At 52.7% G+C, this 13,165-nt stretch overlaps 6 protein-coding genes across 6 annotated transcripts; 4 read left to right on the top strand and 2 right to left on the bottom strand.

Moving 5' to 3' along the window:
• Positions 1–523: 523 nt before the first annotated feature.
• Positions 524–1,962, top strand: CPAR01_07213 (membrane transporter; the record flags this gene model as incomplete). Its single annotated transcript, XM_060491483.1, has 3 exons — positions 524–739; positions 801–1,817; positions 1,882–1,962. 3 exons carry the CDS (start codon positions 524–526, stop codon positions 1,960–1,962), a joined length of 1,314 nt encoding a protein of 437 aa, XP_060350357.1.
• A 1,032-nt stretch (positions 1,963–2,994) lies between these two features.
• On the top strand, positions 2,995–4,174 carry CPAR01_07212 (uncharacterized protein; the record flags this gene model as incomplete). Its single annotated transcript, XM_060491482.1, has 2 exons — positions 2,995–3,879; positions 4,025–4,174. 2 exons carry the CDS (start codon positions 2,995–2,997, stop codon positions 4,172–4,174), a joined length of 1,035 nt encoding a protein of 344 aa, XP_060350356.1.
• A 910-nt stretch (positions 4,175–5,084) lies between these two features.
• Positions 5,085–5,252, top strand: CPAR01_07211 (uncharacterized protein; the record flags this gene model as incomplete). The annotated part of the gene is made up of 1 exon (XM_060491481.1): positions 5,085–5,252. The coding sequence occupies one exon, from the start codon at positions 5,085–5,087 to the stop codon at positions 5,250–5,252; it is 168 nt and encodes a 55-aa protein (XP_060350355.1).
• A 257-nt stretch (positions 5,253–5,509) lies between these two features.
• Positions 5,510–6,565, bottom strand: CPAR01_07210 (NAD dependent epimerase/dehydratase; the record flags this gene model as incomplete). The annotated part of the gene is made up of 1 exon (XM_060491480.1): positions 5,510–6,565. The coding sequence occupies one exon, from the start codon at positions 6,563–6,565 to the stop codon at positions 5,510–5,512; it is 1,056 nt and encodes a 351-aa protein (XP_060350354.1).
• Positions 6,566–7,140: 575 nt separating this feature from the next.
• CPAR01_07209 (uncharacterized protein) lies at positions 7,141–8,660 on the bottom strand (the record flags this gene model as incomplete). The annotated part of the gene is made up of 3 exons (XM_060491479.1): positions 7,141–7,764; positions 7,822–8,460; positions 8,532–8,660. The coding sequence occupies 3 exons, from the start codon at positions 8,658–8,660 to the stop codon at positions 7,141–7,143; spliced, it is 1,392 nt and encodes a 463-aa protein (XP_060350353.1).
• Positions 8,661–10,480: 1,820 nt separating this feature from the next.
• Positions 10,481–12,366, top strand: CPAR01_07208 (uncharacterized protein; the record flags this gene model as incomplete). The annotated part of the gene is made up of 2 exons (XM_060491478.1): positions 10,481–10,564; positions 10,666–12,366. 2 exons carry the CDS (start codon positions 10,481–10,483, stop codon positions 12,364–12,366), a joined length of 1,785 nt encoding a protein of 594 aa, XP_060350352.1.
• Positions 12,367–13,165: the final 799 nt, after the last annotated feature.

The raw sequence follows: 13,165 nt of genomic DNA, 5'->3' as shown, positions 1-13,165 counted from the left end.
ACAGCTCCTGAGCATAAAACGGTACGTACTCCCTTTTGTGTAAGTTCTCGGTGACGGGAAGCTCCCAGCGAAGCTCACCGAGCATGGCACCGGGGGAGCTTGGATCACACACCTCGCTCACACCGTGACCCCAAAACCGCCCTTCCTTCCATCGACGATGCTTGGCATTGCAGAAACACCACAAAAGCAGTCCAAAAACACCACGATCGAAGAAGTTATGGACATCATCATGGGCGCCCGGAAGCAGCCAAGCCAGAAACCTCATCTCATCATCAAGACGCTATCAAGGGGCGTTCTTGGCCCGTGCACAGTGACGTCCACGGCCTCCTCACGCTCCTGGTGCCAAGCGCACACGCCAAGCATTTCTGTCCCTGCGCAAGCACAGCAAGGAACAAGTTCTAGCTGAGCTGTCGCGTGTCTCAATCGAAGTTGCTGCCGCTCTTCTTAAAACCACGCTTGTTCCCCTTCTCCTGTCCCCTCAGGTTGCTGGCAGTTCAGTGACTTGGAAAGACTAGCAGAAACCATGTCAGACAACACGGCAGAAAGCATCCTCGTCCCCTTCTTGGGGGCTTTCCAAGCTTCCTTATCGGTGCTCCTCACCATTTCCGCCGGTGTCATTGCCGCCCAGTATGGCCTCCTCGACGACCGTAGCAGCAAGAAGATTTCGACCTTTTGCGTTCGAATGGCCCTTCCTGCTCTCCTGATTACGAATGTTGGTTCGCAGCTTGACCTCGAGACTGTAAGTATCCCGGGCCCACCCTTCGGCACCTTGAATCCGTCTCGTCTGACCCATCTACCAGGGAATTCGATACGTCCCCATCATCATCTGGGCCATATTTTACACTACAGTGTCAATTGGCATCGGTTTCGTCTTGACAAAGGTCTTTGGCATGCCCGACTGGGTCATTCCGGCCATCGCCTTCAATAACACGACCAGTTTGCCCCTCTTGCTCGTGCAATCCCTCGACGCCACCGGCATCCTTAGCTCCATCGATGACAGCTCTGGCGTCGTCACCAAAGCCAAGAGCTATTTCTTGGTCAATGCCATGATTGGCAACTCCCTCACATTTGCTCTGGGACCGAAACTCCTCAACGGCCAAGAAGAGGAAGCCCCTGACAAGAACGAGGGAGACCAAAACGACGATGAAAATGACAGCGATAGCGAAGAAGATCTCGAGTCCCAAGAGCAGGACGCCGTCGAGCACAACGAGCAAACCTCTCTTCTCCCAGACCGCACCGTGACCAGAATCACCCGCACAAAGTACCGCGTCTACGGCAAGGGCAGCAAATACTGGTCCAACCTGTCCCCGACATCCCGCTCCATCCTCGAGTTCCTGTACAGCTTCGTCAACGCCCCCGTAATCGGCGCGCTCATCGGCGCCCTTCTCGGCCTCGTCCCCGCTCTCCATCGCCTCTTCTTCAACGAGCCTGAGGAGGGCGGTTACTTCAACGCCTGGCTCACCTCCTCGGTCAAGAACGTCGGCGAGCTCTTCGCCGTGCTGCAAGTCATCGTCGTGGGCGTGAAGCTGTCCAAGGCCATCTTGCAGTACAAGAACGGGGAGGACTCCAAGGAGAGCAAGGTGCCTGTGGTGCCGTTCCTGGCGGTCACGTTTGTTAGGTTCATTCTCTGGCCCGTCATCTCGATTGGCGTGATTTATCTCTTGGCTAGCAGGACGGAACTCTTGACCAAGGATGCGCTTTTGTGGTTCTGTTTGATGCTTATGCCGACTGGACCTCCGGCTATGAAGTTGTCTGCGCTGGCGGATGTTGATGGGTCTGAGGACTCTTTGAAGATGTTGATTGCCAAGTTTTTGACTGTAAGTTGACACCTCCTAGCCTCTTGCCCTCCGACACATGGGATATTTGCTGACAAGATTTCAGATGTCTTATATCGTATCACCCCTGATCTGCTTCACGGTGGTTGGTGCTCTGAAAGCAAGCGAGGCCATTGTTGCCAAGTAGACACTCAGTCTTTCGTTTCTTGAATCAATTTGGAGAGATTGATAGGTGCTTCTCGTAATCCTAGGACATAAGCATGTTCCTGGAGCAGGTACATTAATTAGCCATCTATAAATCGATAAGGTCTGCTCATGATGGGCAAGCCACTCACACAATATCTCACTGCGCCTGCACTTATTCACTAATTGATCGATGACATTTGCTTCGCAACTTCTTTCGACTCTTCCTATTCACTACTACCATACCCGATCGTTACTGTACCACGCTGGACTCTATTAAACCTTCACTGATGCCACGTATCACATTCTTCCTACTGAGATTCGTCTTCTTTGCCCACACTTGCCTCTCGCATCTTGAATGGGGCTTACAGGATTTCGCAACAGTAATATGGTAAACTATCCTCCAGATAATTGAAGGGAATTGTCGACTCTGAGGAAGAGCTAAGCAGATTTCAAGCTCTCTTACATGTCTAAAAAGGCTTATACCCAGTAATGTTGGACTTTTCTAGAAGATCACGGTAAGGCATAATGCTCACCAGACAACAAAGTCATGAAAGGATAGAGACTTTGATAATTCTGATTTGCTTTCAACCTGAAGGACTAACTACAGGTGCAAGACGTGTCTTGACACCTCTGATGCCTTTGTGCTCATCCCAAGTCTGCTAAGCTCAACAGCATCGTACGTACTGACTTGGATAGCCATGACTTTGAGGCCCGGACGAGTTGCCCAAGTCCGAGCATCCCGAGTAACGTTATCTCCCTTCACTACCCCTGTACTCAATGCCAACTAGAAGCTCTCCGTGATAATGTGATTCACTCATGAACCTCCCATCCCGTCTTCACCATCAAGGCCGCCTCTCTTCAAGTATCCGCTTCTCACATGACTTCCAGCGCCTTCTACCTCGCCCACCACCCTGAATATTTCCAAAAAGGAAAAAGGCCTTCCTTCCAGAACAAAAACTCTCTTTTCCAAAATCATCTCCATATCCATCTTCATCTTCCCCCGCGGACATCGTCAATTCATCAGTTCGCGAAGATGTGGTCTGGCAACGATAGCGGACAAGCTACCGTCCTTAGACGCAGACGTCGCAGAGGCGGTAGAGTTCGCAGAGGCCGCAACACCGCGATGGCAGTCGAGAATAACGCGATGGAAGTCGACGATACCGCCATCGATATTGACGACACCGCCATGGACGTCGATGTCGACAATGCCACCGTGGACGTCGACAACATCACCACGGGCGTCAACCACATCAACATGGCGAGCACCAACAATCCCGCCATCACCGACGCCCAGCGCCCCTGCATTCTCCTCACCATTCCCTACGAGATCCGCTCCAAGATCTACATCGAAGTCATCAAGGGCTCCAACGTCACCTGCGACAGCATCGTCCTCGTCCGCAACAACCGCCGCCTTCGCGGTGGCCCGGTCCCGGCCTGGGCAGCCACCGCAGAGCACAGCGACTTCCTCCTGACCTGCCGCCAGATCTACGACGAAGCCCGCCCCATCTACTGGGCCCGCTCCCTCGTCGACTCGGGCGCGCAGCGCTTCCCGACCATGGCGGACCTGTTGGGCCCCTTTGCGCGCCAGAATGCCGAGCACATTCAGGGCATCGTCGGCAACCTCAGATATTCTGAGCAGTCTGCTGAGTTTTTGGAGTCTTTCCCGCGCGCCAAGACGGTTCGGCTTTCTGATAGCTTTGTCACGCACTTTTCGTACGAGATGTTTGTGGGTGTCACCAAGGACGATGAGTCTGTTGTTGCGCATATCAAGAATAGAATGGAGGCCAAGGGTTTGGACAAGTTGGTTGCTGATGTTCAGTTCGGCCGGGGCGTGCAGTTCTTGGTTGCTGCTATCTTGATTGGACACCCTGTCAAGGGCGACGGTACTGTGGTTAAGGATGAGAAGCACAAGCACAAGGTCAGTTTTATTTCGTTCGTCGCTGAGTTGAAGCTCGAGCTCTATTGGGATATGTCGAGTGTCGTTTCTTCTTTTCTCTCTCTTTTGATTCTCCTACCTTGCGACTCGGGCCTGCATGCTGACCCTGATTCTTTTCAAACTTTAGCATTGCTTCTACAACATGACTACTGGCAAGCTCTTGATCGTTGACACCGAGATCCACCGCGGCTCCCTCCGCAAGTTCGACGAGGACCATATCGACCTTGGCAATTTCGAGCAAGTCTTGGAGGGTCGCTATCTTCGCGGTATGATGTAATGGACTTTCTTGCCGACGCCTGATAATACCGTGCCATCGTTCGAAAAGTTGAATACGTGCATTGTCCCATCGACAGGGAATCGAAGCCTGAAGAGGGTCGATGCATACGGCATAGGGGCTACGAGAGTCAACGTTGTACCATTGAAGGGGTCTTTCTGGAATGAATGAAGAAGGATGGACAGAGTCTTTCAGTCTGATAACAAGAGATACGAAGACTACTATTGATACATGATCAAGCATTTGCGGTCTCATACAATGCAACTCGTGACACGTGATCGCAAAACTCCTGGAGCCCTCATGATTCAATCACCACTTCAATGGGCCTGGCTTCCTGAGCAGGTGAGTAAAGCTTGCCAGCTAATGAGGAATGTGACAGTTATAAGTCAAGTGGACTCCGTCATACGAACGAACTTGGGTAAGCGGCAGGATGCGGACTTAGCGGGAAGAAAGGAAGTCAGCAAGGATGCCAAGTGAGCATTTAAAGTCCTGTCACACCCTGACGATTGATCGACAAGTTCATCTGGAAGCACGGGCTAGCTGTAATTGATACTGACTCGCCTCATTCCTTCGGCTGTGCTGACTCGGGTTATAATCGGGGGCAGAATGTAGGAAGATGCGTCTTTTGATTCATTTGATTGGCGGATTTGGCCTAGATTTGCACTCGGAATTAATTGCGTTGGTGTCTACTGAATACTTTCTCATCAATCTTGATACAATTGCCAAGACTGTTTCATATTGGAAGGACTCTATATCATCAACTATGTGGGGTGGCATATTGAGTAGGAAGATATAAAGAAACACATCTTGCTCACACAATGGAATGCAAATGGCCTCATCAACACATCTGCCCGACAATAGTAAGCAACCGAACCATCTTAATTCAGTCCTCCAACCAATCGACCTCTACAAAATGCAGTTCCAAACTCTCTTTGTTGCCGTTGCCGCCCTCATGGCCGCGAATGGCGTAGCCGCCAACAGCTGCTCAGTCTGGAATGGCAAGTCATGCCCTGCCAACCAACCTCGGACCTGCGGCGACGGATGTTGCTGCGAAGTGGCCGTCATCGGTTGCACGTGCTAGATGGAGGAGGTAAGGATTTTATCTACACTATTCCATCATCGTTTGAAAACTTCTGACTGACAAGAACGTCGTAGGACTGAAAAGAGGCCATGCAGGCTTAGGTTCACTTCCTGACCTTAATCAGGCGTCTCTGCATAACAGGAGAACGATAGATCACTAGAGTTGTAGATTCTCAGGGCAGCTCATGCCCCTTCTTCGGACGTTTTCTCATGATGAAAACCTGTGCCATGGCCCAGCAAAGAAACCCAAATAAACAACTAGAAATACCTCTCATAAGCCTTGGCCGCATCCAGAATCATCTTATCAAAAGTGATCCAACACTGTCCAGTCGCCTTTGAAGCTTTCGATGCATCGACCCTTCGTGACTCAGGTGGCTCGCCGTAGTCTTCCAGATACCCCTTCCCAGGCTCTCCCTCCTGGATGATATCCCTCCTCTCAGGATACGCCTTCCTCAACAGGTCGCAATACGCCTGAATGTTGGCAAAGTTACCGTTCCCACCAGCGATGAAGCGTTGCCCATCAGCCACGTCCGGTCTATCGGCAGCGAACACAATAAGACGCCCGACATCCCGGGCATCAACGTGCGTCCCGTTGCCAGGTCCCACAGGCGGCACCTCTTCGCCGCTCATGACGCGATACGCAATAATGGCAGTATCACTCAGCCTCTTCGGGTCCTCGGGGAGGATAAGCGGAGGGCCGGCAACCCACACGGGGTTGACGGCCGTCATGCTGAAGTTGATCTTGTCCTTATTCTTCTCCTTGAAGTCCCAGAAAGCGCGCTCTCCCTTCACCTTACTGGCGCCGTAGATTTGGTGACCCGTCGCCTCGGAGCCCGCCTTCTCGAGAATCTCCTCCGCCTCGTCGTTCCAGTCCGCTTCCGAGACAACCCGCCCCTGGAACTTGGGACTCGAGCCGCGGATCGCCACGATGGACGACATGTACACGAATGACTTCAAGCCGGTCACGTTTATCGCTGATTCAAGGATGCCGAGCGTGCCCTGCACGGCAGTCCCCAGGACCTCCTCGACATTTGTGTTGGTGAAGTTGACGGGTGTCGCGAGGTGGGCTATGGAGGTGACGCCTTTGAGTGCTTCGTCAAAGGCACCTGGGACGGTAATATCTGGGACGATGGCTGTGGACAGCTGGCCCGATGCGGCTTGCAAAGGGAGGGCGGCGGTGAGTTCGTCTGCGGAGCGCTGGGTCCTGACAGCGGCGCGGACGGAGTAGCCGGCCAGGAGGTAGGCTTCAACTGTCCGGGCCCCGATGAAGCCGTTTGCGCCAGTGACTAGGGCAAGACCTTTTGTTGACGACATCGTTGGGTTTCGGTTGATGTCTGTTGAGATGAAGGGGATTCAGTAGAGGGTCACTGTAGCCTAAGTCAGTACTTTACTTATGTTGCTGGATCGCGGGCTGTAATTGAAGTTGTATAAGTTGAAAAGAGCATATGGAGTTGATTGAGTGACATATGTTAGGTCTTGGCCCGGCTTTAAACGCTAACTACGACGCAATGGACCGATGGTCTTATCGCCAGTTTATCCCCGTGTCTTTGTCAGACATTCGTCCACGGATAGAGTAATGACGCTTTTGTTTCCTAGCGTGCAGCGAGGCGCTTTCGGACCCGGTCAGATTTTGGCGCGGTACTCATTCGTAAATCGGCAAAGGGCTTTGGACGAGGTTGGACGAGGTCAGATTATGAGCAAACACGCCATTTCACTTCTTATTACATGGTTTTAAGTGGTGCTACGTGTGACATCACGGGCCATGCGAAGTTCTTATCATTTTGCTCAATTGTCGCTGTCATTTGTATTGCTGTATAAATGCCTTATCCGAACCTGTCTACCTGAACCGTTTCTTTAGAGACTTAGGTAAAGAAGATGTGTCTCGCGAATTATTTGTCGAGTCCTCCGGCCTCACGGACGGCAGACTGCGCATTATTGGCATGAGATCCAGTCTCGATCATCTTGGCCACCTCCGCATCATCATGCGGTGCCCTCAGCTTGCCCACAGTCGTAAAGTCATCCCGCGGTCGCTTTACAATAATACCCTCTCTTGCCTCACCCAACGCGCCACCAACACCAGCCTGGCCCGTCCTAAGCGCAGCGAGCGACTTATGGCGCTCCGAGAGAAGCTCGTCCTCGGCCTCCCAGCTAAGCGAGAGCAGCGCGTTCTCCTTGGGACGGACGGCCGGGTGGGTGAAGAGGGATAGCACGCAAGGTCTCTCGCCGCTGGTCTCGGTGTTGCGGCCCGTGCCGTGCCAGATGCGGCCCTCGAAGATCATGGCGGTGCCGGCGGGCGCCTCGCAGGCGATTGTGCCCTCGCTGGTGAATACGTTGCGGGGGCGAACGTTCTTGTTGTGCGAGCCGGGGAAGATGCGGGTGCCGCCGTTCTTCTCGGTGAAGTCGCATAGGAGCCAGGAGATGTTGAGGGCGCAGGGCTTGGTGCGGCCGTGGCCCATGATACCTTGGTCCCAGTGGAGGACTTGAGGCATACCGCCGGGGCGGGCGATGTTGATCTGTTGTCATGGTGTTAGTCTTTTTGTCCTTTCTTGTTGGATGGAAAGAATGCATACGTTGTAGGACCACAAAAGGGGGTTGTTGCAGCCGAGGTACCACGGCACGACCTCATCAATCAGGGGGTGGTTCAGTAGGTCGAGGAACTCCTCTCCCTTGTTGAAGATGTTCCAGATGCGCTGGTTGGGCTTCTTTGGGCCGCCATCGAACGTTGCCACGCCAGCATTACGTTCGCCGGCAGCCTGCTCCTGGGCACCCTTCTTGAGGATCGCGACTTGCTCGGGAGTGAGCGCGTTCTTCATCAGACCATAACCCCACTTCCTCAAGTCACGCTTGACCTGCTCGATATCTTCTGTCGGTTTGGGCAGCTCGTCGAGGTTGAGCTCGTCCTTTGTCGTCGGGGCATCCGTGGGATTCGGAGTGATGAGGTCTGCGAAGCGGATGGCCAGGGGGTAGTCTCCCTTGGTGGGGACGGCCGACATAAATACGGCGGTCTGCGGGTCATCGCGGCCCTCGACCAGGTCCTCGAAGCGCTCTGGGCGCCATGTGAGCTCAAAGGCGGGCTCGGCGCCGTCGGTGGGGGCCGAGTCGAGGAGCTTGACCGGGCTGGAGCGGGCGTCGATGTAGACGGGATCGGGGTCCGTGAAGTCGCCTTCGGCAAATGTCACCTTTGCCAGTACCTTGAGCTCTTGGAATGCCTAAACCCCGGTCACTCTCGTGTTAGTAAAAGGGGTCCCTCCAATGGTTGACCTCTTCGTGGGGTTATTACCTGTAGCTTATCGGCAAGGATCAGCCGTGCGAGGTTGCTCTGTGCTGTAAAGCGCTGAGCCTTATTTCCGTAGCTGACGGAGCTGAAGTCAAGGGCCCCAAGGGGCTTGGAGGGTGCTGGCATAGACATCTTGTTGTTTGAATTAGACGCTGAATGAATGCTCGAGGATAGTAGTTGATTGAAAGGTGAGGTTGATTGGAGAGTGATACAGATCTTTGCTACTGTCGGGAAACTCCAAATAGTTATACGTTCAGAGGCGATGCTGCTAGGATGAGAGTATTCGCTTCATGTCTGGGCATGTCGCCTCGCAACTCTAATCGAGTTGTTGTTGAAGCAACGCCATACGCGAATGAAGCGTTACAGACTACAGCATCGTAGACTTTGACCGATGCCGTGCTCGTGTAGCTGCGCCGGGCCCGGGTGGTGAACAGAGTTGCAATGTTTCTCAATGTCAGCTCCCCCAGTTTCTCGGTCTCGGTCTCGCTCTCAGTCGTTTTACATGATTAAGATTGGGCTTGACGTCGCACTCCCCCACAAAAACCCTGGGGTCGCGGAACTCAATTATAATCAGCGCTTGCAAGCCAGTGCAGCAATCACTAATAAGAGACTCAGGATTACTCCGTACGTTTAAAGAAGGGCTGTGTAGGCGCTACTAAAAGGCATCACGTTGTATGGCCCTGCGCCGGTAGATAATCAACGTAACCCCTTGCTAGCGTCAAGGATTTAGGATAGATGACTTTATAAACCTTCGTGCGGGATGCGCTGATTAGCCCCTTGGCTGCCACGCTGCATAATCGTAGTCGCTGCTTATTTATATTGTTGCCGCTAACAGCTTGTATCCATACCTCGCTCTCGCACTCTATCGTCGGCCGGGAAGCATATTAGAGCTTGGTACCACAGTAGCTAGGAGCTTGGTTTACCTCGCCTCGTCCCTGCGCCCCCTTATCCCCTCATCGCTATATCGCAGAAGCTTAAGTCCGCGAGACGATCCAGCGGACGGCGGCAGTTGAAGCCCCGATCCGCGATTTGGCGTTCTTGGCTTCGGGCAGTAACGGTTCCCGGGCCGTTCAGGGTGGATTCCGGGGCACTCCGTACAAGGGAGCTTTTCGCCGAGTGAGTCGCTCGGCGGGTCTAGTTGGTGGGTATCGCAATCCATCAGTGGGTCGTACCTCTTTGATTCTTCTCGCAGTTGTTGTTCAAATCGATGGCAATCTTAGCTGCTCGTTTCTTTCGATCTTGTTACACAGCTGGGTGTACAGTTCATCTCGAAGAAGTCCTTCTGGATCAGAGTACTTAGCATATTTTCTTCCCTTCTTCGTACATGAACATTTGACTACGAAGTCTTGCTGATATGCTGGGAGGTCGTGTAAGTTTCGGTGTGACGCGTGATCAAAATTGGTGCTACATTTGGTATCAGAATGTCTCTCTAGAAAGATCCGTTTCTTAGTTCATCGAGTTCAACCACCACCACATAAGAGTCACCTCGGAAGTGCCCCATAAGAGCGTATTCTAAAGCAGTGGCTAGGGAGATGAAAGGTAGAGTAATCTTCTACTTCTCCATGCAAATCACGTACTTAGTCAGTCACTAAGGAGCCAACTCGCTCTCGTGACTCGTCCTCGCTCTCGCGTCCCCTGTCCTCAGCCACACATAGAGCTTATTACGAACCCCATAGCCACTAGCTCCTAGCCAATGGTCTTGCACAATGTCCGCACATTGACCGCGATCCGCGGCCTCATCTTCGCCTTCGTGTTAGCTTGCACAAGACATGGCTCGTGACCTGGCTAGCAGGCGGACCAAAACTTGTCCGTAGATGGCAATGAGAATATCGACAGGACTATATCTGGTTTATCTCCCAGGTCTCTGATATCACACTCCTCACCTGGGACTAAACCTTCTTTAAGTTTGTTCATCGTTGCAGCTCTTGGCACCTTCACGACGAAAATTCAAAATGTTACGAAACAACTTGATACGGGCGCTTTCTGCACTTAGCTTTGCATTTGGTGCCATCGCTTCGAATAGTTCATGCAAGTGTGTAAGTCTATGTTCCCCCGCCAAGATGGATCAATTCAACACCCCGACTATTCGTCTCAGATGGACTAACATAAGGCCGCTTCGAACGGCGTTTTGTAACAGGCACCAAACGACACTTGCTGGCCATCTACAAGTGACTGGCGGCAGTTCAACGCTACTCTCTCGGGGAAGCTCATAGCGACCAAACCGGTCGCCATCTCTTGTTACGCAGGTCCTAATTATGACGCAACGTTGTGCGCCAATGTTATGGTGGACTGGTACAAGGGAGAATGGATGTCATCGCACCCCGTCGGCCTGGACTACCCCCTGAACATCACATGCCCTCCCGTTCAACCTACATCGAACTCGACCGCCGGAGGAGGCTCTTGTACCCTCGGCACGAACCCTGTATACGCTGTGAACGTGACAGAGACCGACGACATCGTCGCAGCTCTCAAGTTTGCAGAGGAGAAGAACCTGAGAGTCGTGATCAAGAGCACCGGGCACGACGTACTCGGCCGTAGCGACGGCTTCGGCGGCTTGGAGATTTGGCTTCGTTACTTCCGCAACGGCATCACCCCGCAAACCTCTTTCCAGTCCTCCACCGGCTGCACAGCCTCAGGATGGACCGGCAGCGCCATGAAGCTTGCCGGCGCGTACATGTGGGGAGAGAGCTACGCGGCCGCAAAGGAAAACAACGTCGTCGTCGTGGGTGGAGGAAGCTCGACCGTCTGCAGCACGGGCGGGTGGATGCAGGGCGGCGGCCACGGCCCGGCCAGCCATACTTTCGGTCTCGGCGCTGACCAGGTGCTTGAGGCTGAGCTCATCCTTGCCAATGGCACTGCTGTCACGGTCAACGCTTGCCAGCACCAGGACCTTTACTATGCCATCCGTGGCGGAGGTCCCAGCTCCTACGGTGTCGTCGTGTCAACTACGGTCAAGACGTATCCGCAGGTCACCGTGGCCGTTCAGAACCTCCAGTTCGCGGCCCCTACCGGAACCCCCAAAACCACTTTCCTGGATGCGCTTGCAACTCTTTACACCTCGATCCCGGAGTTGGTGGAGTCTGGTTTTGCCGGCTATAGCCACTGGCAGACCGACGGCCAGTCTGCTTCCTTCAACAACTACACCACGGCATATTCCCATGCCGTCTACGTGTTCAACAAGACCGCTGAGGAAGCAGAAGCCGCTGGCAAGGGCCTTCTCGACAAGATTTACAAGTTCAACGACACCCTCTTTGTAAATTCGAGCTATGTAACTTATGGCGACTACTGGACCTTCTTCCAGGAGGTTAGCGCCGATAACAACCCCGTCGGCCTCATGGCCGCCTCTGGATCTCGCCTCCTGGATACGGACGCCGTCAGTAACTTCACAACCGTCCGTGGTCTAGTCGAGACGCTGGCCGGAAAGACGGGCGAATACGTCACAAATGTCATCTCCATCGTCTCTGGTGGCCAAGTCTGGGCCGACGCAGCTCAGGAGTACTCCGCCGTTCTCCCCGCCTGGCGTACGGCCGTCTTGCACCAGTCTGTCGCGCGTATTCTCAGCCCCGGCGTCAGCGATGCCCGCTTCAAGGAGGTTCACGACGACGTCACGTTCAATAAGATTGGCGCTATGAAGACCTTGGCTCCGAACATGGGAGCGTACATGAATGAGGGTGATGCTTTTGACCCGGACTGGAAGGTGGATTACTATGGCGCCAACTACAAAAGGCTTCAGTGCATCAAGGAGTACTACGACCCTGGTGAGCTCTTCTACTGCCCAACTTGTGTGGGAAGCGATAAGTGGCAAGAAGACTCCGTTGGACGTCTTTGCCGCGCGTAGTCATCCGGAATCTAGTCGACATCGAGGCTCACTCATTCCCTTGTGTTTCTGGTAATTACTGTACATAACTGGATGTTTGGACAGACAGACCTGGCCTTCTCTTTCTGAATCATTAGACTTTCAATTAGACTTTATCATGAACTCTCATTACACAGGAATCGTATCTGAATATAGCTACAACCTAGCATCGGAATAACTTAATGTCGAGTTTAAATCCCGTTGTCGGAATGGTAATTCAAAACGGCGTAAAGCCTAGCCGCTGGCGGCCCAAGTTGAGTTGTGAATCTCTTAATGCTTGAAATTGCCCCTGGACTGCCTCTGAGTTTTGAACTACTTGTGGTCAAATTAAGGAGCTTAATATTCATGTACATATGTACATGTCTGTTACTAGTGTCTGTCGTACCAATCCTCATCCCGGAGTGTAGCCAAGCGTGGTAATAAGGTAAGGAGGGTGTATGGAATAGGAAACTATTATATTGTCATTAATAGACCATAGTTCCGCACCCAGCATCTTATAGGGGGTAAACAGATAGCTCTTCAAGCAAGTTGTAATTTAGATATATTGAGTACTAGGCGCACGCGAATCCTCTTCTTGGCCATCTACATGCGTCTTTCAGGCTAGGAAGAATAAGCTCATGGACAATCTCGCCGTGGCTACATATATACTTGAAGTATGTTCAGTAAACATCAAATGAGATCAGAGACATCTTTGAAACACAATTAACAGAGCACAAAGCAAGAAAGATTCAGGGTGGTCGTTGATGTACTGCATAGCCTCAACACGCCAGTCGTCCCTGGT

Source organism: Colletotrichum paranaense, assembly GCF_030867605.1.
Source record: "Colletotrichum paranaense strain IMI 384185 chromosome Unknown Scaffold_5.1, whole genome shotgun sequence".
In the NCBI taxonomy this organism is placed as follows: Eukaryota; Fungi; Ascomycota; class Sordariomycetes; order Glomerellales; family Glomerellaceae; genus Colletotrichum; species Colletotrichum paranaense.
This window is presented reverse-complemented; position numbering and strand designations above follow the sequence as displayed.